The sequence below is a fragment of the Rhineura floridana genome, chromosome 5, assembly GCF_030035675.1.
Source record: "Rhineura floridana isolate rRhiFlo1 chromosome 5, rRhiFlo1.hap2, whole genome shotgun sequence".
Lineage (NCBI taxonomy): Eukaryota > Metazoa > Chordata > Lepidosauria > Squamata > Rhineuridae > Rhineura > Rhineura floridana.
Window position 1 is genome coordinate 13,883,945 of NC_084484.1, and position 27,560 is coordinate 13,911,504.

General features: G+C 41.9%; 1 protein-coding gene across 2 annotated transcripts in view; it reads left to right on the top strand.

Moving 5' to 3' along the window:
* Nucleotides 1-27,560, top strand: part of TDRD3 (tudor domain containing 3) — a 110,684-nt gene that overhangs the window by 82,252 nt on the left and 872 nt on the right. Inside the window, exon 13 of one of the 2 annotated variants that reach the window (XM_061629958.1) lies at nucleotides 9,910-17,098. In XM_061629958.1, the coding sequence (XP_061485942.1) occupies nucleotides 9,910-10,038 (129 nt within the window). In that variant the 3' untranslated portion in view covers nucleotides 10,039-17,098. Of the gene's footprint in view, nucleotides 1-9,909; nucleotides 17,099-26,283; nucleotides 26,410-27,560 lie in introns of those variants that run through there. The other variant, XM_061629959.1, reaches the window with a different exon arrangement.

Genomic DNA, 27,560 nt, shown 5'->3' on the forward strand with positions numbered 1-27,560 from the left:
CATGGATAACTGAGGCGAGATTCTCCCTGTCCAGATAGGGTCGTAGTTGGGCCACCAGCCGAAGCTGGTAGAACGCATTCCGTGCCACCGAGGCTACCTGAGCCTCCAGTGACAGGAGCAGATCTAATAAGACCCCCAAACTACGGACCTGCTCCTTTAGGGGGAGTGTAACCCCGTCTAGGGCAGGTCGGACATCAACCATCTGGGCAGAGAGCCCCTCCACCAACAGCATCTCAGTCTTGTCAGGATTGAGTCTCAGTTTGTTAGCTCTCATCCAGTCCATTATCGCGGCCAGGCAGCGGTTTAGTACATCAACAGCCTCACCTGAAGAAGATGAAAAGGAGAAGTAAAGTTGCGTATCATCAGCATATTGCTGGAAACGCACTCCAAATCTCCTTATGACCTCACCCAGCGGCTTCATATAGATATTAAAGAGCATGGGGGACAGAACTGAACCCTGCGGGACCCCATGTTGGAGTACCCAGGGATTCGAGTAATGCTCCCCAAGCACCAACTTCTGGAGACGATTCTCGAGATAGGAACGCAGCCACTGCCAAGCAGTGCCTCCAACTCCCAAATCCGCAAGACGCCCCAGAAGGATACCATGGTCGATGGTATCAAAAGCCGCTGAGAGATCCAGGAGAACCAACAGAGTTACACTCCCTCTGTCTTTCTCCCGCCACAGGTCATCATACAGGGCGACTAAGACTGTTTCTGTACCAAACCCCGGCCGAAAGCCCGATTGAAATGGATCTAGATAATCAGTTTCATCCAAGAGAGCCTGGAGCTGGCGAGCGACCACACGCTCTAGGACCTTGCCCAGGAATGGAACATTTGCTACCGGTCTATAGTTGTCAAGGTTTTCAGGGTCCAAGGAGGATTTTTTTGGAGTGGTCTCACCACCGCCTGTTTCAGGCAGAGTGGTACCACTCCCTCTTGTAAAGAGGCATTGATCACCTCCTTGGCCCATCCGGCTGTTCCATTCCTGCTAGCTTTTATTAGCCACGAGGGGCAAGGGTCCAGAGCAGAAGTGGTCGCCCGCACCTGTCCAAGCACCTTGTCCACATCCTCGAGCTGTACCAACTGAAATTCATCCAATAAAACAGGACAAGACTGTGCTCTGGACACCTCATTAGGTTCAACTGTTACAATATTGGAGTCAAGGTCCCGGCGGATGTTCATGATCTTGTCTTGGAAATGTCTCGCAAACTCATTGCAGCGGGCTATTGATGGTATTATTGCGTTCTGAGGACCAGAGTGTAAAAGTCCCCAAACAACTTTATTATAAAGTTCCGCTGGGTGGTTAGAAGATGACTGAATGGAGGCAGCAAAGTACTGCTTCTTCGCTGCCCTCACCGCTTTCACATAGAGCTTGGTAGAGGCCCTCACAAGTGCAAGATTACATCCGTCGGGAGTTCGTCTCCATTTGCACTCAAGCCGTCTCCTTTCTAAACGTCTAAGTGTTTATAATGACGTGAACAGTTACATGCAAACAAGAATCCCTTATATAGATTAGTATGGCCACAGCCCATCTGTTGGTCTATCACAGGGGTGGGGAACTGGATCCGGCCAGTGGGCTGAATCTTTATCTCTGCCACTAACTCATGCACCAAATTTGACAGATGAGTGGGGACACCCATCTGTTGATCACCTGATGTCACAATGACATCTGGTGACCTGTTTTTGCTTGCACAGACACGGTGCTATTAGCAGTGCATGCAAAAACCATTTTGGCCCAGCCAAATCTTTATCTGCCCTATACACGTTGTCATATATGATGTCAGGTGTAGGACAGGTGGGCATGGCTTGCTCAAAATGACCTGGTGAACCAAATTAGTCCCACAGGTCAGAAGTTCCCTACCCTGATCTAGCATGTGCTTCTTTGATGGTGGAAGGAGACCTTGGGACTCTTTGACATGCTTACTGTATTTTAGGTGTATGCCTGCAAAATGCATAGCATCAAACCAAAAAACATTTGTATTTGAAGATGTATCATAGAGATGCACTTTTCAGAAGGATGCCATTGGCTGTGGCTCTTTGTTGAATCTGCACTTGGTCAATGTGTCGTGTGTGGAATGGCCCTCTGAATGTAGCTGGAATAGAGCTGCTCTGAAACCACTTCAGTAGTGGTGGCACAAATTACTGGGTTGTATTCAACAAAGTCAGCCCCCTCAATCAGTTCTAGACAGTTGAAAGAATCCTCGGAACAGACTTGGGGAGATGTGCTGGGAGAGGAAAACGAAAAGAAGCCCCTTTGTGTGGTGGACAAAATCCATTGTTTTGTCCAGCATTTGAAGAGAGGCATAAGTGAGGAATGAAAGAAATATAATTACACAATGCTTAAAGAAATTAAGTGCAAACTGAGCAACCAACAGTCTAGATTTTTGAATTAAACGTTCTTCAAATATTGCCAAGCTGGTATTTTGTAAGCAAGCAAACTGCTGCAGAGTATGGGAATTTGCAGAATTTGGGACAGCTAGAAAAGTAAAATTTCTATCAACTTTAATGTTGTGGAGAAAAAAGTGATGGGAGAGAATGAAATATAATTTTTGGGGAAATGCAAATGTTTAAAATGCTTATTTTTATCGGTTTCTAGTCAGCTTCTAGGATCTGAGAGACCTTCAGGACCTATAGTGGCAGTAGGGAACATCTACCCCATGGCCAAATTAGAGACATTTTGGGGTAGCCACAGCCACCTGTTACTCACCTGATTATTAAGACATCAGACACCGTACAAGTAAAGGAACACCCAACAGCCTGTGTTCTTAATTGTTTCTTTGCAGCTGTGGCTTGCTTTCAATGCTTAACATTTGGCATTGAATGCAAGCCCTGCTGCTGCCGGGCAGGACTGCATCCACCTGATGTAAGACAATTTGACAGTTGGACATCCCCACCACCTGTCAAATGTGGCCCTGTTGGATGAAAGTGATTCCCCTGATCTATGGAATTGTGAAAGCCTTGAGAAAAGAAAATAATAGTCCTACTGTTTGGGGAGAACTTCCCACAGATCTTCTATTTTCCCCAGTGACAAAAGGGGGTTAAGGAAATGGAAATCAGACACACTGGGTAACTGTAATAATTATGCCTATGATTGAGGGCAATTGAACTATGTCAATTTTTAAAATCAAAATAGGCAGTGGAGGAGAATTGCGTCGTAATAGTTTATAGTATGCTGAAGGTGAGCTTATGTCTAGGGTGAAGCACACCATGAGCTGTTTTCGCCCATCTTATCTCCCTCCCCCCTGACCATACACACTCTCTATATAGCATAGGTAGCCAACATGGTGCTATTCTGGACTGTAACACCCATCATTCCTGACTGTTAGCCATACTGACTGGGACTTACGGGCGCTGTAGTCCACAGCATTTGGAGGGCACCCAGTTGGCTATTCCTGCTGTATAGTAATAAAGCACTCTGGTGTGGTGTTGGCTTCTAGCTCTAATCCTGAGCCCTTTACCTTCAGGTTTCAGAACAGTGTGAAGGAAAAAATCTATCTCCTGTAAGCCCCAGAGCTGTTCTGTGTTGCCTAGAGACCTAATACAGGGTTGCTGTGATTGGGGGATGAGGAGGCACTGCAGCATTTTGTTGAGGACCTCATTTGCCACCTAAACTTAGAGTGGTAAAGAGAAGCAATTCTTTGTAGCTTTAAAAATAAAATGATACTGTTAGGAAAATCTCTGAAAATTAAAAATAATAATTAGAAACATACCCAGTATTAGAAATGCAGCAAGAGCCAACTGTACTGAAGGTAGTCAAGCATATCTTAGTTTTGCCATTTGAAAGCATAGTAACAGAAAGAGTTGAAATATTTATTTATGTATTTTATTTAAAACATTTCTAACCCGCTCTATTTTCCTAGAAACTCAGAGCGGCGAACAATCTAACGATAAAAACATGAATAAAATAAACATAATAAAATTACAACTTCTGTAAATAAAAATTAGCCTAATAAAAAATTTCAAGCAACAAATCTATGCTAACAGGCAATCAAGAATTAAAATTCTTAAGCTTCATTCAATTTAAACGCAATCCGAAATAAAAACGTCTTAACCAAACGACGAAATGTGAACAGCGAAGGGGCAGACCGTACTTCAAGAGGCAAAGAGTTCCAAAGTCTAGGGGCAATAACAGAAAACGCCTTATCTCTAGTCTTTGATAGATGGACTTGTAAAGTTGAAGGGATCTTAAGAAGGGAGTCGTTAGAAGACCTCAAGAGACGAGAAGGTTCATAAAAGAACAACCGATCAGACAAATAGGCAGGGCCCAAGCCATGAAGGGCTTTAAAGGATAGCACCAATACCTTGAATTGGGTCTGGAAGCAAATCGGTAACCAGTGTAGTTGCTGTAACAAAGGGGTTGTATGTGCTTGAAGGCCAGCCCCAGTCAGCATCCTAGCAGTCGCATGTTGGACCAATTTCAGCTTCCGGACTGTCTTCAAGGGTAGCCCAACATAGAGCGCGTTGCAGTAGTCCAGTCGGGATGTAACTAGGGCATGTGTCACTTTTGTCAAGTCAGACATCTCTAGAAACGGGCGCAGCTGGCGGACCAGTCTTAACTGGGCAAAGCGCTCCTGGAAACACCCGAAACCTGAGCATTAATATTATAATAGGAAGTTCTTATTACTTTGGCTTAGGAACAGGCTTCCCTCCATACTATCAGCGTTACCCAGAAACAGAAGAAACACAACCTGTTGACCAGAGGCAATGCGATACAGCCATACATTCACTCCCCTCCCCCTGCCATGGACTTGAAATGAGTTTGGAAAAAGTCTGTCCCTACCCTCAACATATCACATCATTAAGGATCATTAGTACATCTAGACATTGAGTTAAAGTTTGATATCATTGGACACCTCAGTAGTGTATCTTTGTTACACAGTAATTGTGGACAGAGTTAGCAGCATGAAACCCACTTTGTGTCATTTTTCAGACTGAAAGTATAACCCTCTCAAGTTTCTCTCTTGGAATATATTTCTGGAAGATCAATAGCCTATGATTCTGGACTTCCTTTTTCTTCTTCACAAACCTAGAAAACATGAAGGTTTACCCAGGCTGAAAAAAAGCTACCTGACTGTTGCACATGCTAGCTTATGTTTTTTTTTAAAAAAAAACTTAGTATGTATATTTTGAAACATCCATTTCTTGTTTCAAGGAATATGAAAGTTGACAGGGTTTGAGTTTTACATGTCTATAGTAACTGAAATTCTAATTGCCTATTAATGTAGATTGCCTTAAATGGTTACTAGCAAACATTTTGAGGGAATGATTAGCAACTACAATAGTATTTTAAAATCTTTCCTGCCCTAAAATGTAATAAATAAATAAATAATTGTTACATACTACTTTAGTGTTTCCCAAAATTTATCAACCACGTACTCTTAGTGCACAAAACACACATATTCTATTTTTTTTTCTGGGCCTTCTCTATTAGGCAGCAGTTAGGAGATGGGAGGGGTGTATAGTGTGGTAGTTGTGATGGGAGGACAATACAAGAATGCAAGGAGAGGAACGGGAACTATAGGGAAATACATGTGAGTTTTTTGTTCAATGAGCACAAAAATATTAGCCTGCCTCTCTCTCCACCTCTGCTTTCTAAACATTTCCACTAGAAACATAATGGAAGCTGTTCCATTCGGGCAAAAATGCTCAGTCCCCACCATGCTCAGCCAGCCCAACCTGCCTTCTTACTTACAATCAGTTCAGCAGGTGGCGCTACCTGTCCGCTGTCTCCTCCTTTCTCTCAACGTCTTCCCACTTGAACGCAGCAGGGAGGAAGATGGGAACAAAACTAGAATTAGCTGGCTCTGCCTGTCAGTGGCTCTAGCTCCACACATCTGCTGGTTACCCTGCCTTACATCCTACCATCCCCAGTGAGCACCAGTCACTACTCACTGATAGGAATGTTCTCAAGAATGCATGCTACTAGTTTATGCACCTGGATTCCATGCTACATAGTGATCGGATTTCTTAATCTGTGAAAAATATAAACACACATCAGAATGAATAAATAAAGCGATACAAACAAAATATCTCATTATTTTCACTGTTTGTGCCCTTCCCTCCCATTCACCATTGCAAAGGCATATTATCTACTGTTATATAAGCTACTTGTTTAGCACCTAACACATCAGTACCTTATATTGCAACATTGTTTTAAAAGGGTTCATTTTTCAGGTGGAAGTTAATCCATTCTGAAAACTATTTAATTTTGGACTCTGTTATGAGCAAAGACTCCCAATCTTGTCAAAAGTACTTGGTTTTTCATGGTTTTAGGCCTGTGCTGTGAACAGCTTGAAGCCAGAATTAGTCTATTAAGCAAAATGAAATGGTTGATTTGATTGAAATCCTTCAACTGTAACTTAAAGTCCTCTCTAGCAGTAATTCAGTTCTGTTTGCTCCTCAGAGAGATCTGAAAACTTCAGGAACTTTTCACTATTTGAATGTATACTTGTTTTAATCTTGAAGACACTGGGAAAAAATTACTAGGGTTTTGGAATGAAACCTTGTTTAACTCATAGATTAAATCATAACTGAATCATGTTTGGATGTGATGTAAATGAGCCTAACCTCCTCCAGGGTTTGCATTCTCCCCCCCCCCCGCCTCCAATCCCCTCGCATCAGGTTGGGAGAAGGGAATAATTCAGAAAAATTTACTGTTTATCTCATTTGGTCATGTCATCTGGACAATCAAAACAAGCTGATTTCAGTCTTGTTTATGAAGCTGGCTTGTTTAAACATAATAAGCTTTCCTCTTCTCCCATGTGTTTTAAATGGCTTTTTTTTTTTAAAAAATGTGTTTTTAAATTTGTATATTTGTTTTTAATGTTTTTAATTGTTGTAAACCGCCCAGAGAGCTTTGGCTATGGGGTGGTATACAAATGCAATCAATCAATCAATATTTCTACAGTTCCCTGTTTAGAAGACAGGGGAGGCTCCAGTTAAATAAAAGAAGAAGCTTCCAAACATCTCTTGACTGTATGGAAGGAGAGGGGAAGATGAGAGCAACATGCAAACTCAGAAGGAGGCTAGGCCCTTTCACAGCATGTTAAACCATGGTTTAGCATGGCATCCAAATGTGCTGACCCTTCTTTTGGGGGAAGTGGCAGCAGCAGCAGCAACAACATACCAAAGAACAATACTAACAATACAGGTTTCATTCAACTGCCAAAGGGGGGTAGGTGAAGAGAAAGATAACTCAGAAAGGGATTTTGGAAAAAACTGTTTTCTCTCTCTCCTCCTGTACACTCACAGTCTCTCTCAAACACACATAGGGTTTTGTCCCCATTTCAGAAGATGTTTGTCTCCTTCAAATTCAGCCCTCAAGAAGATGGTGGGCAGTTACTGTGCACAGCAATAATTTCCAATCAGGCATTGCAAGGCAGTCAACCGCTTCAACATGTTAAATGCCTCTTCTTCATCCAGGCAGATGTTTGCCAAACAAAACCTCTGCCTGAGTCATTGGGGAAGGGGGGGAGACATTGCTCACCTCACACTTGAACTGCCTGGTTCATATCTTATACCCCCTTCACACCATCTTCCACAGTTTGTTATTGGGATTTTTTTTTTATTAACAGCTACTTCCCAGTTTAATCAAACATAAACAGAGGTAATGTGCAACTCTAAACAGAAAACATGTACAGTAAAATCAAAAGGTACCCAAAAATATCAGTGGATCAAAGTAATAAGATAATAAGATGGGCTCCTACTGGGAGGAAGGGTAACATATAAATCTAATAACAAAAATTCTGTTCCAGCACAGGCTTGAATGGGTCATAGAGATGATTTTTTAGTTAGAATAAGGAGTAAACATGATTCTCTCGTCTAGGAGCCCCTTTGGTGCTACTGTCAGAGCAGTGAACCAACAAGACACTCATCTTCAAATGAAGATGTACAGCTCATGACTGTATTTAACTCAAACTTTGTATGGTAGGAAGAATTATCTCTTTATTCAAGTATCCTTAGCCAGCATCTTTTCTGTTCCTTTGCTTTCAGCCTAGGCATAATGATAATCATGGCTTCCTAAAACTAAACTTTGGTTAGTGCAATTTGTGGATCTGCTTCTTCTGTACAGCACCCCAGCAAATAAGTTCAAGAAGGGTATAACTATCAATCTTTATCAATGCACTGTTTAACCCCACACCCATGCTTGGAAATACAGTTGAAACTGATCTCATATGTCTTCTGCCTCATTGGACCTAGCTAAACAAAATGATTTCTTTAAACTCTGCTTAGAATGCCACCAAAGGAAAAACTGCCAGTTCGATAATCTGTTCAGGGATTCTTCCACTCCTTAAAAAAAAAACAGTTCTTTCTAATGTCTCATCTGATTCTTTTCAATAGCCACACCATTGCATTGTCCCTACTTGTTATATCAAGATGACTATCTAATGTCTTCTGGGGTTGGGGAACCTGTGACCCTCCAGATGTTGTTGGGCTCCAACTTCCATCAACTCCAGATAGCATGACTTACGGTCAGGGATGCTGGGAGTTGTAGTCTACCAAGATCTGGAGGACCATAGGTTCCTCATTGTTGTCGTAACCCAACAGAATATGAGGCATACTGCTTTGATTATAGCCCACTCTGCGCTGGTACCTGTGACAACCAGGAGAGTAGCCAACTACATCCTTATGTGTACCCTTTTCTGGTTGTCTGAGGTGCCATCCAAGTCATCTGAATAGAACAACCTGCAGGAGGCAAAGGTAGTAGCAGATCAGTATGATTATTATGCAGGTCTGGACTGCCAGTTTATTAGAGCCTGGACTATTTTTAAAAAAATCCTCTTCTCGGTCATGTTATTTCAGAGGAGTCTGGGTCCTCATGGTGAGAGCAGTCCCATTTTATTGTGGTATGATTTTCTGTAGACAAGGGTTCCCCTCCCCAGCCTTGGAGTTAACAAGTTTGTCAGTGGTGCTTTCTCTCCTGGGCACTGAAGGAAAAGGTGATTCTTGATAACCATCTTCAGTAGTTTTAATATATGTTAGCCATGTGCTCCAGCTCATTGTGGCACTTGCATTCCCATACACAGCTTCAGCACCTGTGCAGAACAACATTCAGAACTTTCTGGAGCTAGGTGAAAGAACTTTGATAGGAAGCACATCTCAGCCCTCAATACACATGCTCTATGGAGCCACCATGCCCCTTTGCATAAGGAGCTAGGTCCTGTTTTCCATTGTTTACTTCCTTTTCTACAGTTTTCTTTTTCTCTGTATATTTGTGTTATTTTGGTCCATTCTGCACTGCTGGCCACCTTCACTGCTCTCAAGCTGGACCTATGGTGCAATGGGCACCCTTTTAGAGGTGTTATGTTAATGGTAACCAGCTGCCCTCCTCTGATCGGCATGAGTCTCTTGGTGAGGGAGATGTTGTAGATATGTCCCCTCGTTGCCAGCATGTGCATTTTCACCAGGCACAAAAACCTAACATGGAGAAAATAATCCTTGACCAAAGACCAAATAAAGAAAAACAAAGTCAAGGTCTAATCAGACATGATATGATTTTAAAAATACATAGAGAAATGAATAGTGGAAAATATAGCTGATAGCCGACAGAATACACAATAATGCCCAATTTCAAATGCAGAGGTGTATAAATACAGAAATATGAAATGCAAATGCAAATTTGGCATATTATTTGAGATTTGTTGTGCATTTTATCTTTGCATTTCATATTTCTGTATTTGTACACCTCTGCATTTTATTGTCGCATTGTCATTGGGAGTGTATGTATATTTTGTCTATAGAGCTAACAATTCACATCACACTCTGTGTAGTAAAGTGCATGTGCATTTGAAATTGGGCATTATTGTGTATTCTTTCAGCTATCAGATGACTATTTTCCATTTCTATATATTTTTTAGAATCATGTCTGATCACACCTTGACTTTATTTGTTTTTCTTCATTTTCACCAGGCACACCAAAATCACTCCTCTCACCTACTAAGTCATATTGTGGGAGCAGACCCTCTTGGTGATGGACACAGAAGCCATGATTTCCAAAGCACTACAAATCTTGACTTGCCACTACCTAGGTTTGGTTGATAAAGGGATAAGTCTGCATCTCAAGAATTTCCACCATTTCCCCAGGCTATACACGAAGCTCAAGTTTCATCTTCCCTTCAGCCAGTCCTAGAGAAGCTAAGACTGTTCTTCCCTTGTTTGGCACCCAGTCCTAAACATGCAGAATTTAATAGGATTCAAGTGAAGCCTAGGTCATCAGGCTGACAATATTCCTTACCTTGTCATTCAATTCTTTTGTATTAGGAACTGATTTTACTCTTCTTGAAACAGTTGTACACCACAATTTGGTTTGCTGCTTTCTGGGATCAAGAATGTCTTCTGGATCTTGGATAGCCTGAGAGTATTAGCAGTGCAGTACTTGAGAAAGATCCCTGGAACTTGTACCCAGGAAGTCGCATCAGTTATCAGTACTCTTGCTCCCTTCATACCATTAACACTGCAGATCATCAGGTTCCAGCATGAGCCATTTTTGTCAGGGATGGGAATGTTCACCATCATATTACCATCACAGATATTTTCTGGACCACAGAGAACCTTGCTTGCATTAATTGGTGGCAGCAATGGTCTCAAATTCCCCTCACACAATAACATTTACAGTAGCCAAGGAATCAGCTCCTACCTCTATTTTGGCTTCATCACAAGCCTTAGTGTAGGATCAAGCATCCTGGTTAAGGTCCATTGAACTTACGCTGACTACTTACTCGTATGCCCTAGACTCTTGACCCTGTCACCTGTGAAGGACTCAGTCTTCCAGTTGGTTCACTCAGATACTCCTGCACCGATTGTCATGCCCATGGTACTCACTTTGCTCGTGGTTGCTTTGGAGTAATGGTGAAAGCTCTCTTCTAAGCATCCTGCATCTAGACAGCTGGAGAATTTGTATAGGAAAATTTTCAAGCATCCAGCCCCAAATTCATTTTCGTGGAGGCCACATGAGAGGTCACAACAAAAGTTCAGCTGTGCCTTGATGGACCATGAAGGAAGAAAGTTGGACATTAAGGGAAAAGAAATGCCACTTCATCACTGCCCTCTGCATATAATATGTATTCACAAAGTGCATGACTGTTGTCACTGCACACTTTGGATGACCATGCTCATCTGCTGTCTAGCAGTCCTTGAAACCACATTGAGTTGACTACCAATATGTTTGTTGGACCCAGCCGCTCAGCCAAATAGTAAAACTCATAGGGCTAATGGCTTTGACAGTGTCACCCCTTTATCTGTCTGAGGAGGCACCTTCTTTAGCATTGGCTCCTAGATATGATCCAGCTAAGAGTGAACTCCCATACCAAGTGTTTTGTCCCACCTTTAGGAGTTTGGTGGGTGATGAATGCAAATGATCAACCTGCTCTGCTCTTTTTACACCTCAGGCTTCAACTTGTGTACTTGCCACAAACACATACATGGGGGGGGCACATTGTGGGACTCATGTTTAAGGCTGTGTGTGTGTGAGTAGAGTCGAGCCTTCTCATATATGCCCCCAAGCTACTTGGCCATCATCAAAGCCTCTGGAGCTTTCAGGATCTTCCTTTGGGGTCAGACCATCCAGGTGGCTGCTGACAATGTGTCCACTATGTTCTACATATATAACCAAAGTGGTACTGGACTGAGGATTCTCCTACCCTTACACTGGAGTTGTGGGACTGGTGTGTATCCAATTTTGTGTCTCATATGGTAATTCATCTTGCTGGCAAAGTCAATAACCCAGCAGACCATCTCAACCACACTATATTGCTCTGGTGGATGGGCCCTTGTGCAGTGTGGCTGTCGATTACCTGTTTTGCTACTGGCAGATGCTGCAGGTAGAAGTTTTTGCCATCCTCACCAACAGGTAGTGCTGATAGTTCTGCAATCAGGAGGGCATGAACAGGAGATCTCTGAGGATTCTTTCCTCTTGGACATCTATCTGGTGAGGGGTCTACAAATTATGGCTGGATTTGGTAAACAAACATTAGTTTCTACTAGCCAGCTGTGAAATCCATCCCCGTCATGATATGGCAACAATACTATATACATTTGTCAACGCAGATATTATCTGACAAAGTTATATAACTCATTTTGTAATCTAGGGGTGGGTAACTTTTTTTTGCTCTAGGGACAACATTCCAGTGGTGGCTACGCCCAAGACAAAAGTAGGTGTGGTCAAAGCGGTGAAGCTACTCCACGTACACAATCCACACAGAGAGAGAGACACAGACATTCCTCTTCACTGCTGTTCATCTCTTTCACCTAGGCATTGAGGGAAGATCACGAGACCTCCATGGTTTCCTAGTGATTCCCCTCCCACAATTGATTCTCCCCTATGTGTCGCTGATAAAATGGCAAAGAGGATGCTGGTTCTTTGAGAACCACAGCTTCAAAGTGTTCAAGGTACCTTGAGGTGGTGCCTCCCAACATATCCACCTTCCCTTGCTTTTCATGACTGAAAAACCAAGGGCTGAAGAACTGCCATTGGGAACCGCCACTTGAAAAGGCTCCAGGCACTTTGAGGTGGTGGCTCCCAATAGAGCTGGCTTCCCCTGCCTCTTGCCTTTCCCAAGAAAGGCAAGGAAAGCTTTGGAAACTGTTGCTTCAAGCATTGTCTAAAGGAAGAGGTGGGTGAAGCTTCCAGTTTGGAACACCATTTGGGAGATTGGCGAGCTGGATCTGGCTTGCTGGTTACTAGTTCCCTGCCCCTGCTCTAATCCTGTACATACTTAAGTGGAAGTAAGCCCCATTGTACTCATTAGGGAGTACTTCTGACTAGAGAGCACGAATCTTTGAGTGCACTATCAATTATGTAAAATAACAAGCACATGATTCATTTATGTGATTCATTACACAGCTTTTGACATTTCTCTGTCTCCCCCCCACCCCACATACTGCTTTCACATTTGTAGGACTATTCTTCTGTTAGACTAAGCTTTTTTGTGCAATGACTGCAGTCCTGTGCATATTTAACTTGGGTGTAGGCTCCTTTGAACTCAGGGGTGCTTACTTTTGAATGCATAGGTTAATTAATGCAACATATTGAGCTTTAACAAATACACTTCTTCAGCCTGCTGAAATGCAACCTTTAGCTTTTAATCAGAAAAGCAAACAATCTTACAAATAGGTGTTAGCATTCAAATGGTTCGCCTGAACGTTCGCAATCAGGAGAAACACTTTCAGTTCTCAAAGTGACTGCAAAGGTTGCAGACTGAAAGAAACAAGTTCCAACCCTCCACTCCCCCAGGTTTATTTTTAATTAGGGTTCTCTGATTGCTACAATTGATTAGCATAGATAAAATAACTGAACAAGTGAGCTACTACAGAGAGATTGGCTCCACTTTCTCTGACTGGTTACTCAGGCCAGGGCCAGCGCCAGACTAGCGGGCCCTTGGCCAGTGCCCAACCTGGCCGTCCCCTGGTGTCAGGCCTGACCCAGGCATTTGATGGATGAAGGAGACTGTTCCTGGCAACCCAGAGATCACTGAACAGAATAAAGTTTTTATTTGCAATTTTTTTAAAAAAATGTTTTTATATATAGCTGTGTTTTAGAATGTTTTAACTGTAACTTTTTAGAAAGTTTTTTGGGTGTGTGTGAAATTGGTTTGTTTGCCACCCTGGGCTCCTTTCAGGCGGAAGGGCAGTATATAAATTTAATAATAAAAAATAAGTAAATAACACCATTTGAATTTTAGCTAATCTGCCAAGAACTATAGTAAAACTTGAAAGCCTCATCATAACCCCATGGATTTGGCAGGTGTGGGAGGCTGTAGCCACCATTACCTTGGCAGCTGATTCAGGACAGTATTCAACTAAATTCTTGTGTTAGCGGGCTGACTTCGTGCAAGGGGATTTCCTCCCTGTCCTCCCCCTGCATACGTTTCCATGTTGTTCCCAAATGTGCTCCAGAGAGTTGGGGAAACCCCAGGAACAGATTTAGGGGGAAAGTGGGAGAACATTCCATTGCTCAAAAAAAAAAAATCATTGTGTTGATGGGATGTTCAATTTAGTGCTATGTTGAATACAACCTTTTGTCAAAATCTCTGGCCAGCATGCCCTGTTCTTCAGACAGCCTAGTCCAGTGTGCTCTTCCCCTTTTCAGCTGTAATGAAGGCCCCAGTGAGGGTCTGCCAGTGATGACTCAGTACTTCCTGGTTTATCAGCAGCAACAGCATCTATTACCTGCCCTTCACTCAAAGCAGGGTGACTTACAACAATGTTAAAATATGACAATGTAAACAATTTAAAAACATCCTGAAATCCCGAAATAGTGTGGGTCCTAAAAATACATGTCTCAGATGTCAAAGGCCAGTGACATTGTCAGACATACCTCTGTGGGTAGGGAGTGCCACAACTTAGGGACCAACACAGAGAATGCCATCTCCTGGGCCACCACCACCCCGAGTTTCTGAGAGCGATGGAACTACCCAAAGGGCTTCCTCTTCTGATCTCAACACCCAAGAGGGTGTGTAGGAGCCTCCCAGGGCCAATGGCAGTCCACATGCACCCTACAAGAATCATTGCAACTATCCACATTTGTCTGATACAATGATCTAGATGTTTAGCTTCAGGAAGATGCCTTTTTCAGACAGGCTGTGCTGAACTTGTCATTGTCTAGCACTGCCTGTCCTTCCACTGGGTAAGTCAGCTTGCTATTCTACCATATGTGAAACTGCAGAGACTGTGAAGAAGTAAAACAGATTGCCTATGTGTAACTGCTTCTTTGAGCAGTTATCTGTGCAGTTACACAAATCACACTGCTTCCCCACTACAGGTGTTTTCTTGCTCTCACTCTGCTGCTTCTTTATATAATGGTGGTAGTTGACCATTAGGAACTGAGGTGGGAGTCACACTCCTTTGAGTGTGTGTACTGAGGGCAGGAGGAAGGCTTCCCACCAAAACTTTCACCTAGCTCTAGGAATTTCCAAATGTTGTTAATTACAGGTGTAGAACCCATATGAGCAACTGCACAGATGCTCACTTGAAGATCCACAGTTACAAGTAAGCACTCTGTTTATCTTTGGTTTTCTAAACTCATTTCTAGCATTCCCTTAAAATTGTTAAAATTAGTTTTCCTAGAATTTCACTTCCTGTATTCTGACAATCCTAATTAGTCATCTCATGAAGGCTTTTGTTCAGCTGCCTGTCTACTTGTGCAGCCTTTATACAGGCTCTAGTCATGAAAACCCTATTAATAGGGTCGCCATAACTCAGAATCAACTTGAAGGCAGTACATGTACATTTTAGACATAGAGGCTAGAGACAAGGAAGTGGTTTAATGCCCAAATCAGGCCCAAAGTTTGAGTTTAATGAAAGAATACCAACCTTATGCATGAGTGCCTGCAGCTGAGAAAAAATAGGTGTATCAGGCCTATTAAAACTTGTTTTATAGACAAGCATAACAGTGGCATTCTCAATGATGGAAAATGCCCATCTTTATACAGAACCTTTGGAGACAACTCAGTCAAATAAGTCTCTCCTTAAAAAGGTTTGCTAACTGATTCATCCAAGTCAAGAACAGATATCTGTCCAAATATCTTCTAGTATTCAATCTGTGGCCTTTGGCAGGATCAAGAAAAATTAAGCCGAGGAACTGGGCCAAGTTGGAGCCATGATGCGGGGCTAGGTTCACTCCAGTGGTGCTGCTGGGATATGCTAAATATGCTTAGTTGTTTTGTAAAATACAAGTCATAGTGGCCTTCAGCCAATTCTTCATGTGTGTAGGAACGCTGGGTATAGTAATATTCACTGATAGGCAAAAACCCTTGCGGTCTAAGAATGTACCTATAGCCAACAGATATTTCCATCAAACTTTAAAGAGTTGGGCAGCTATAGTGAATGCACCAGGGGAGCAGGAGACCTGACCTCCTCTCTTTGATATTGTACTGCCCTACAAATCTGTAAAAATGCAAGCACAATTTGGGTTGGTCTTTCACAGATGCAGCGGCGACTGAGAGAAAAGCGTTGGCTTCTACCATCCTTTAGCCTTAACCTATATGCTGTGTTTCAGCTGATTTGGCACAGGTTTCCCACCATTGTTTTATCAATCCCCGAACCTTTGCCAATTCAGGTATTCAACCAAGCCTTTAAGTGGAGAGGTATTGCTATCAGTAGCCTCTGAATTGAAAAAAAAATGTGTTTAATTCATAGAGGTCATTTAAAATTGTCTTCTACTCATACAATGATCTGAACCCTTTGTAATCTGAACTTTACAACATAATGATCTGCCAAGACAAATGGATTGTCTGCAACTCCCACATCGCTGATCTCAAAGACTGTACAGAACAGCAAAATCAGTGCGAACTTTGCTACATCTTTTTGGCTACTACTGAGCCGGGATAATACCATGATGGTCAGTGTGGCCATAAAGTTCTATCTCACTAGATATGGTATGTGGTGCAATGTGACCTAGCTACCACTGTGCCACAAACTTTGATATGCCTATCTGCTTCACTAGACAAAGTAGCTTTGGAAATAAGCTTGAGACACATCACCAGATTGCTAGGAGCTGCCTATAAACTTTTTTACTTTCTTCTCTCCCCCCGTTCTTGTTAAATTGTTTTGTTTATGTTTGCCTCCCAGAGTTCCTTCAGGAGGAAGGGCAGGATATAAATTCAATAATAAAATAAATAAATAGAAAAGAAATCTCTGTTTCTTGACAATATCCTCATTTTGCGCTGACTGGAATAATCTATGCTAGAAGTGGTCCTCTAGGACTTATTCTATCCAGATCTCAGTGACAAAAATCAGTCAGTAGCCTCATCCAGAATCATCATAAATCAGTGTGGTATAATGGACAGTGTGTTAGGCTTGGACCAGGATGAACTGATTTTGAATCCCTGCTCAGCCAAAAAGTTCACAGACTTTGAGCCAGTCACAATGTCTCAACCTCACTGATTTTTACACTGAGTTGTGATGATAACGGATGAGTGTGGAGGGAAGCCATGTACATTGACTTAAGTATCTATGTGGTTCCCACTCACCCTACCCATTTTATCCTCACAACCCTTGAGGGAAAAGTGATATGTATTGTTTTCGACTGTTGATATGGAGATAAAACAAAAAAACGCCAATGCATCCGAGCAGAACTGCATACAGAAATCAGCCACATATCCTTCAGATACTTTGTGTTTCTTCTTCACAGGCTTCACCCAAGCCCATTCTTCTGGTTGTGTAGCTTAGTGTGTTTCTGTGCTTGATCACATAATTGTTTAGTATAACTATTTTGGCAAGGTTTTCCAAATTAAAAATAAATTACCACTTTTATACAAGGTTTTCCGAGTCCTATGAGCCTCCCTAGTGCTAACTCCCAACCGTCATCCAGCAACAGAACCATTGCGATGCAGGGAAGTGCTAGAGAACCCCAGCTGTTCCCCACTGGCTATACTGGACAAGCTGAGTGACACATAACTACCTGTGTAATTCTTTGGGAAATGGGTGAATCAGGCATTTGCCTCCTGAACCAGACAAGCCATGCGCAAAATCTTGCTGGGCAGTTTGAAGAAGGAACTTAGGATCTTTTATGTGGCATTTCATATAAAATATTACCCAGATAATTACAATGGTAGCTTTGATTATATACGATTTCCCAAAATGTATTTGGTTTATATCCCACTCTATCTCCTGGGTGCAGAGTGGATTACAACAGTTTTCAGTTCAAGCAATCTTGTAACTAAAGTGCTGATAATATAAGATACGAAATTGTTAGGGGGGTAAAAGACTAAATGGGGAAAAATATAGACACAATCTGTTTTAAAGTACCCAGTCCCAGATGTGGTAGTGCTGGTGTCCCTAGAGGTAGGTAGATCTTCATGCCAAAGCCCTTCTTGGAAATGTTGCAGAGTAAGGTGAACTGGGTGATGACCAGAGCTCAATCCATGGTGCAAAATTGCTGATGAATGTATTACAGCTGAAGCTGAAATAAACTGGTTTGTATCAACTCCAGTTTTTAGCTATGGAAGTTACAACAAGAGAGTGCAGAGTTTCAAGACTTATTTGTACAGCTCTTCAGACTCTCAGGCTCAAGTGACTTTCCCATCGTCTGCTTTCTGGCATTTTATCAATTAGCTATGTTGCCTTCCTAATATGGATTTAATCTGGCTTTAGATAATTATTATGACCACAATGGTAACCTGATTAATCCATATATATTATCTACTTGAAGGAACAAAAGTAAATGAAAGTGCAGGGTGGACACATTAGGTTGTATTTAAATAGTGCTGTGTTTCAATAAAACATGGCATTTTCATTCGGTGCTGCGTGTCCCTATGTTTTGCCAAACATGAAAGAGTTCCTACTAGTCCACCAGTACACAGAAGTATTACAACTTGGTTTTCATTTCACAAAGTCTGGAAAACTATACTTGCCCATATGCCTAATTCTTGCCTGCTTGGACATATATGCAGTTAAATATAAGGTGCTGAGAAGAAATTGTGATGCTACTTTCCAAACTATACAGATCCCAAGACCATCACAAAAGCAGCAGGCAACCTTTGAGATGAGGAGAAAGATCTACTCAGGATATGTAATTCTGTAGTGAATAAAACGTTTGATATTGTAAAACTGCTACTCGTGGGCCTAGAGTACTGTGCCAGACGCAAGGAATGTACTTCAGTCATTCTGAAATGAGAAAACAAAGTTTCTCTGCTCTTGCTAACGTCTGATTTGACTTGCGAAGGCAGACTGAAATTTCTGACACTTAATGTTAACCACTGTGCTGTTTATCATGCTCCATTCTTATGAAGTTAATAGGAACTATGGAGCAGGTACTTTTGCTTCTGATGGCTTTTGGTTAGATGCCAAGAGGACATTGGACCAGTTCAGTTGGGACTACTTTATTTGAACTACATCTAGTCATAAAGACCTGGTATGAAAGCACTTTGTATGGTCATAAATTAGGCATGACTGAAGACCAGCTCCACTGCCACCACCCTCTTGATTTAGCTCTTATCAACCTCAAAAAAGAGCCTAGAGCATGATATTCCCTTTCAAATACATAGAACCAGCTCTAGGGCAAGACTGGCTACATCAGGGTTGAAGAACTCTGGCCCTTAGGCCTAATTAGGCCCACTGCTGTTCCCAATTTGGCTCTTAGGCCAGTTCTGCAAAACCATGCCCATCTGCCCCACATCTGATGTCATATGTGATGTCAGCAGTGGGCCAAGTAGGGACATGACTGTCAGTTCACATTTGTGAATCTTAAAGGTGTGCTCCCAATTGTTCATTGTCAAGGGAGGCTTGCTGTCACCATCGCAGTGAGAGCAGGCCCAACAGAATCTGCAGCTGCATTCTCAGTAGTGCAGCTGATTTCTGGCCAAAGCAGGGCTTGAAGGTTAACACCTATCAACTGATAGGTGGTGACTGCCCACTGGATCAGCTGCACTATTTAGTTCCCCTTCTGCAGCCAACTCCTGCAGCTTATGGGTGATATTTTCAAGTCTCATTTGGCTTGGATTTTCCTTTGTAGTGCAGCTTGTTATGTTATAAAGGAAAAATGGGTTTCCTGACATCATAGCAATGTCAGGTGATTGACAAATAGGTGGGGTGTTGCCCACCAATCAAAATGGCCCACCAAGGGGTAAGGAAAACCAGGATCTGGCCTGTCAGCCAGATCCAATTCCCTACTGCTGACCTACATTATAACCAAAGTGTTTCAAAGTGCACCACTGAAGTCTACATGTACGCATGTGCTTTGATAACAGTAAGAAAAAGATAGGGTGACCTTTTTACTGACTGGGAAGCCCTATTCTAGCAAATATTATGAGCTATCTTTTTAGATCACTTTGGAAACTAAACCTCAGAAGTGAATTAATTATCAGGCAACTGTCCCACCTGTATGTTTCCATTTCTCTCATCCTTTACTGATTTCCTTCTGGTTTTCTTTATTTTTAATCTTTCTGAGAGGAGGTTGTGCTATAATTTAAAATGAAAGGGGGGAAGCAGATGGGAGGCCAAAAATTCAACTTTAAATTTATATTCATATTCAGAGTTGATAACTATTGGAATTGTATATGTAACATCTGTTAAAAGAGCTTGCTCAGCCTTTAAAAAGGTATCAGAAGTTTAAAGGTGAGAAAGCTTTTACTTAAGATGTTTTTTTATTTAACTAGAATAACCAAATTGGCTTTGAGATGAAAATAGGAACAGGTGTTCCTATTTTCCCCATGCTGTTCCAATCCTTGTTCCTATTTGTCTCTGGTAGTTCTTTCTGTAAATGACATGAACAAGAGGTTTTGCTAATGTCATAGCAAAACATGTGAGTTTGTACAAAAAGTACTGATAGAAATGTCTATACCTCTTTCCCTTACAATATTTACCTTCAGCTACTGTTGCTTCAATGAGAAGTTTAAACTAAAGAGGATGTTTTCACACATTTCTTAAATTGGTCTATAAATGGAATGTGGTGAGAATATGCATGTGATATCTCATGCTAACAACATTCAAGTGTAACACAGATAGTGTAAAAGAAGCACAAATGCTATTCTAGATAGTGTATTCAACTAACTTCTGTGCTTCAATCCAATACTATTGTCTCTCTGTTGAATCCAGTGTTAGTCATACGCAGAGTATAGCCATTGAAACCAATCGGCATGACTCACTTAGATCCATTAATTTCAGTGGGTCTACTGTAGTAGAACTTAGTTAGATACCACCCAATGACAAGGGTGGGGAACAAGAACTGGGCAGTGTGCCATTTTGACAGGTGGGTGAGGCTACTCACCTGTCAATCACTTGAAGTCATGACATCAGCTGACTGGCACTACAGGAAGCCCTGCTTTGGGCAGGGCTCATCTGCACTACAGAGTACCCAGTCAGGAAATGCAGTCGATCCCAGGAACAATCAGGAGTGCACTTTAAGGCTCCCAATTGTTCCTTTGCAACCGCATCTTTACCTGCCCCACACCTGATATCACATATGATGTCAAGCATGGGATAGATGGGTGTGGGCCAGAGGTTCCCCACCACGAGTTTATGTAGCATACTGAGATCTGTACTAATCTGTTGGTTTTATTTCACTGAACAGTATGTTTTGGGAAACACAGGCCTCATTCAGATACTTATCTGAGTGGTGACAGTCTTTGTAGAATCTGGACATATCATGCAACCACCTATTTTGCAGTTTCCCTTTCTGAGAAGAAAGACTCATACAAACTGGGTGTTCACCCATGTCATATGGTTATCTGAGTGTGGAGAGGTCTCCTATTCAGCCACCACATGGCAGCTTCTTCTTACTGGCTATTTGTCTGAACTTGGCCAGCTAAACTGTATTAATTCCATCAAGACTTAGTCTAATGAGCTATCTTCATATTCAGTCAGTGGTATAGTGAAGGTGGAGCAGCTCCTGGGTTTTTTTCAGAGCAGGAGCAATGACATCATCTGCCACAGCACAAGGGTAAATCAATAGCAGCCCCCCCCTTGTTTTGGCAAGTGAATGAGATGATAATGAGACTGTTGTTTCCAACAAATTAGTGTAGAGGAAGTGAGGGAATGAGGAGAATAATCAAGCAGAGGTGGAATACATCTTGTCTTTTCTTTGGGGTTCCCACTTCACACTAGCAGTTTCAGTGATAAGTCTTCTTTGCAAGGTTGTATGCATTTCTAATTAAAACCAAAGGTAGCATTTCAGCTGGCTGAGGATCTTTTGTTAAATCTCAGTGGCCTGGTTTTTATTTATGTACTTCATTTATATACCGCCTCATAGCCGAAGCTCTCTGGGCGGTTTACAACAATTAAAAGCATTAAAAACAACTATACAAATTTAAAACCATACCAAATTAAAACCCATAAAAACTGATAGGCAAGTTAAAAACATGCTATTTAAATGCTGTTAAAAATGCCTGGGAGAAGAGGAAAGTCTTGACCTGGTGCCGAAAAGATAACAGTATTGGCGCCAGGTGCACCTCGTCAGGGAGATCATTCCATAATTTGGGGGCCACTACTGAAAAGGCCCTCTGCCTTGTTGCCAGACTCCCAGCTTCCCTCCGAGTAGACACCCAGAGGAGAACCTTTGATGTTGAGCGTAGTGTACGAGTGGGTTCGTATCGGGAGAGGCATTCCATCAGGTATTGTGGTCCCAAGCCAGCACCTTGAATCGGGCTCAGAAACATACAGGCAGCCAATGCAAGCGGGCCAGAATCAGTTTTATATCTTCAAACCGTCTGGTCCCTTTTACCAATCTGGTCGCTGCATTTTGCACAAGCTGCAGTTTCTGAACCATCTTCAAAGGCAGCTCCACGTAAAGCACATTGCAGTAATCTAACTTGGAGGTTACCAGAGCATGGGCAACTGAAGCCAGGTTATCAGTGTCTAGATAGTAGCATAGCTGGGCCACCAACCGGAGTTGGTAGAAGGCACTCCGTGCCACCGAGGCTACCTGAGCCTCAAGTGGCAGAGCTGGTTCTAGGAGAACCCCCAAGCTACGAACCTGCTGTTTCAGGGGGAGCGCGACCCCATCCAGGACAGGTTGGACATCCACCATCCGATCAGAAGAACCACCCACTAGCAGCATCTCACTCAGCCCTCATCCAGTCCATTGTCGCAGCCAGGCACTGGTTCAGCACATTGACAGCCTCACCTGAAGAAGATGAAAAGGAGAAATAGAGCTGCGTGTCATCAGTGTACTGATGGCAACGCACTCCAAAACTCTGGATGACCTCACCCAACGGTTTCATGTAGATGTTGAACAGCATGGGAGACAGAACTGACCCCTGCGGAACCCCATACTGGAGAGTCCAGGATGCTGAGCAATGTTCCCCAAGCACCACCTTCTGAAGCTGACCCACCAAGTAGGAGTGGATCCACTGCCATGCAGTACCTCCCACTCCCAACTCAGCCAGTCTTCCCAGAAGGATACCATGGTTGATGGTATCGAAAGCTGCTGAGAGATCAAGTAGAATCAACAGAGTCACACTCCCCTGTCTCTCTCCTGACAGAGGTCATCATACCAAAGCTGTTTCCATGCCAAAACCAGGCCTGAAATCCGACTGAAATGGATCCAGAAAATCGGTCTCATCCAAGAGTGTCTATAGCTATGGAGTTATATGACACACTAAGCAAAACCTTGGCTTAGCAAGACTACATCAGTCTGTGGGCTCCTGGAGAGGAACAAATCTTGGCTACAGCTCAAGGTTAATTGGGAGAGAGCTTAACCATGAACCCTAGTTCAGACATTACAGCAGCAAAAAGGACTGGGGAGCTCTTATCTCGGAGTCTGTATGCTTGCTCCATCTTGCTAAGCCAAAGTTTAGCACACCAGGCAAGCGTGTTTACAACTTGAAACTATGCAGTCAGAAGTAAGCACCACAGTGTTTTGTGGATCTTACCTGGAAACTGCATAGGATTGCAGTCATGCTGACCCTAATAAATCTGGGTTTATGCTCTCTATAGTTTTGTGTGTGCGCTCTCTCTCTCTCTCTCTCTCTCTCTCTCTCTCTCTCTCTCTCCATCCATCCATCCATCAACAGGAAAGACTGCATTTTTGAACTCTCATTGGGGCATGGCTATGGGGATTGTCATTTTTTGGCTCCTGCAGTCCCCTGAATTCAGTACAGTGTATGAGTTACAGAATTGTTATGACTGAGCACCAATATAAGGCAAGGGGAAGGTATTTGTGTAAGTGAGTGAATTTGAAATGAAAGGGATGTTTAAAAGTCACATAAGGTATCCATATTTGTCCTTTTGATACAGAATCCTCCATACAGTTCCACAGACCATAGCAGTAAACTGAGTTGCTCCTTTATATATAAATATGCCGTTAAGCTATCAGATCTGTTCCCCAATTCCTCACAAAGCATCAGAGCTGAAGTTACACCAGAATTTTCTAGTGCCTAAGCACTCTAATAGTTCCTCAGTAAGTAGCTGGAGTGATGTCAAGTATTAAGTAGGAAGGCTGATCCCACACAAATGGATGGTATAGCCTGGTCATCTCCCTGAGGGGCCAGTTGCCTAGGCTGAGTAAATGTAGCAGAACTGTGAATGCACAGCCAGTAGGGGCTATCTCTCAGATCATCTGAGCAATTAATGTATGGCAATTTCTGCAATGCATAGCAAAGCCATATTTTCCATTCTAGACAAGTCACAATGGCTCACTAATTGGTGCTAAAACAGCATAGTATTAATATTAACAGGTGTTTATTCTCTTGAAGATCCCTTGTACAAATGAAAGGGTGCAACTTTCATTTGTCACTATATTATGTGGGGGAGAGGTCCTAGCCCTGTTTGAGAAAATACAGCACTTTGGTTTGCCCAGTGAAACAGTGTTTCTTCCTCAATAATAATAATAATAATAAAATGTTTATACCCTGCCTTTCCTCAACAAGCCTAAGGCGGCTAAGAACATAAATTAAAACAATTTTAAAAGTTTGACAATAAATACAATAAAACAGCCATAAAACATTAAAGCAGCAAAGAAAAAAGAGAAAAATACAACCAACCATAAAAAAATAATTTAACCAATTCAGTAGGGAGCAACCATTTATGCCCAAAAAGCCTTCCTAAAAAGAGAGGGGGTGAGATGAGCCTCTCTTGAGAGGGAGTCCCAGAGTAATAATGATAACGATAATGATCATAAGGATCACCTATAACTCCTTATAACAGCTGTACATGTTTTAGATTTCAAGTGCTTATCATTTTATGAATGTTTATTCTACCTTTCAAAGAGCTCAAAACAAAATAGGCATTTTAGCATGTGTTTTAAATTGTTTTTATATTGTTTTAAAATTTAAAATTGTGTTTTAAATTGTTTTTAAAATATGTGTTTTAAATTGTATATTTGTTTTAATGTTTTTGATTGCTGTAAACCACCCAGAGAACTTCGGCTATGGGGCGGTATACAAGTGCAATAAATAAATAAATGCCCCTCCAGCCATCTCCAGCCACTATTTATTCTTACAACAACCCTGTGAGGTAGGTGAGGCTAACAGTGTGTGACTGGTCCTAGCTCACAGAGGGAGCTTCATTGCTGAGTAAGGATTTGAACCTGGGTCTCCCTAGTTCTAGTTTGTCATTAACTTGGGCACCACACTATTATTATTATTGTTGTTGTTGTTGTTGTTGTCTTTATTTATACCCCGCCATCCTTCCAAAACTGGAACTTGTGGCGGCTTCCAGATAAAAAACCACATATAATTAAAACATAGAGTCTAGATTAAAATAAAATTAAACTAATTCCAATATTAAAACCATTCATACTTATAGCTAAAAGAGAATCAAAAAACCAGTTTAAAAATGGAGGAATTAGGCATTAGCAATGCAGTTCCCGTCAAGCCCTATCTTTAGCAGCTGTCAATACCAAAGGCTTGTTGGAATAGAAAGCACTCTTAGCCAACCCCAAAGTAGTGGGGGACCTACACATAATCAGACCAGAGTTTTCACAGTTCATTTATATCCTACTGAGTTCTCTACTTATCCATTACATGTATTATGTCATAGATGGAATGCTTACAAAAAGGATAGTAACACCTTTTTTCTGTTGCATAATTTCATTACATCTTTGGTGCTGTGGCATGCATTTTATTGCTTTTGGCTCCCTTCAAATACTTAGACAAGTAAAAAAAGGTAAAGGTGTCCCCGCACTTGTAGCGCGAGTCGTTTCCGACTCTTAAGGTGACGTCTTGCGACGTTTACTAGGCAGACCGTATATATGGGGTGGGATTGCCAGTTCCTTCCCCGGCCTTTCTTTACCCCCCAGCATATGCCGGGTACTCATTTTACCGACCACGGATGGATGGAAGGCTGAGTGGACCTCGACCCCTTTTACCGGAGATTCGACTTCCTCCTTCCGTTGGAATCGAACTCCGGCCGTGAGCAGAGCTTCAGCTGCGTTACCGCCGCTTACCACTCTGCGCCACGGAGGATCTTTTACTTAGACAAGTAAGGGTCCTTTAAATGTTCTAAATGTTCTAAAGCAATCATTGAGATGTAAAAATACTGTATTGTGTCTTGCACACTGAGTTGTTGTCACTGGAATGCCGTGTTATTTAATCCTTAAAAATTCCTTTAGCCACTCTGGTATTATTTTTGCCCATTATTTTTTTTCAATTTGCATAGCTTTTTGGGAGAAAATATTTTATCTAAATGATTTATTGCTACACATACTGCCTCTCCCTGCTGTTTCGAACATGCAGATTTCATGTCTCAGTCTTCTTTTCTTAAGAAAACCTTAGTGTGATCTGGCCACAGCTGTTCCTATATTCTTTTTGTAAAAGACATTTTAGCTAATCAGTTATTTAACATAGAAAAACAACCTCTTCGTATATAATTCTGTTAGCGTACACTTTTAAATCATGTTGTTTACTGCAGGAAGAGGAAGAATTAGCTTACGAACAAACTTTAGAATTCCGAAGAGGTGGTGATGGTCAGCCCCGGCGGTCAACACGGCCCACTCAACAGTTTTACCAACCTCCAAGAGCTAGGAACTGATAAGAGGTAAATACTGGTTATGATCATGGGGGGAATATAAAGTTTAATGTTTGGTGGTGCAAATGTTCATTACTTCCTGCAACTAAGGCAGTAACTCATTGGGACTTCCTTGATGCTCTGGACATGGTTGTGTAGAAACTTTCATTGATGGGGCTACAGTTTCAAGTTAGCTATCAAGTTACTAGTTGTGGAGATAATCTCTGAAAATGAATGGGAACTTGTGGCATATCTAGATAGTGACTGTAGAGGACTTGTGGCCCTAGCTATAGCATGATCAGGCATATGTTCCTCCCTGTTCCTCCACTCAGTAGACTAGAAACAAAGCCATATGTTGCCATGGGATTCTTTGGGAGGAAGGGTGGGATATCAATTTAATAATAAAATAAATGAAATAATAAATATGAAACCACAAGGGGTCTCTATATGAACTTTAGTATATTTGATTTGAAAAACACCTGCCAAAAAGGTTACCCAAAAACCTGCCAAAAATGGTGACTGCAACAAGCCCATGGCAACCAACAAATGGACTGGTTTCAGATTTCATATTAATTCACAATATAAATCTATGCTAGTGCAATTTGGTTGTGGTTAGTCATACTTTCATTTGCTTTGGTTTATCCTTGCTTTTCTTTTGACTTTCCTTTTACAGATCATTTCCTCTATTAGTGATGTTTTGATGCAAGTGATGTTCCTTATGTATCCAAAACAGTACCATTCACAAGTATTAGTATTCTTTGTAGAACCCCAAATTTTGTGAAGTTCAAAATATTTAGGAAAAAAACCCCAAGGGGGACACACACACACACACACACTACCCAAAAAAGCCCAGTGAGGATTGAGTATGCTTGATGGGCACAGAATGCTGAGTGTCTTTTGAGGTGGTGAGAGGGACATAAAACTAGGGTTGTAGTGAATGGAATGGAGATCCAGGAACAAAACATAGTTGGTTGGCTTGGAACTCTGACTGAACAGGAATGATCCACACTGCAACATTTTGTTGCAGGCCCAATTTGTATGTATCTATTTTCAGAAGTTATAAATTATCTTTCTCCTTTTTCAAAGTGCTCAATGCTAAAAATACATTTTTGATGAGTTTTGTTTCCTGGTGTTTCTTCTTCAGGACTGTAGACTGTTTAGCTGGGCAACTTAAAAAAAAC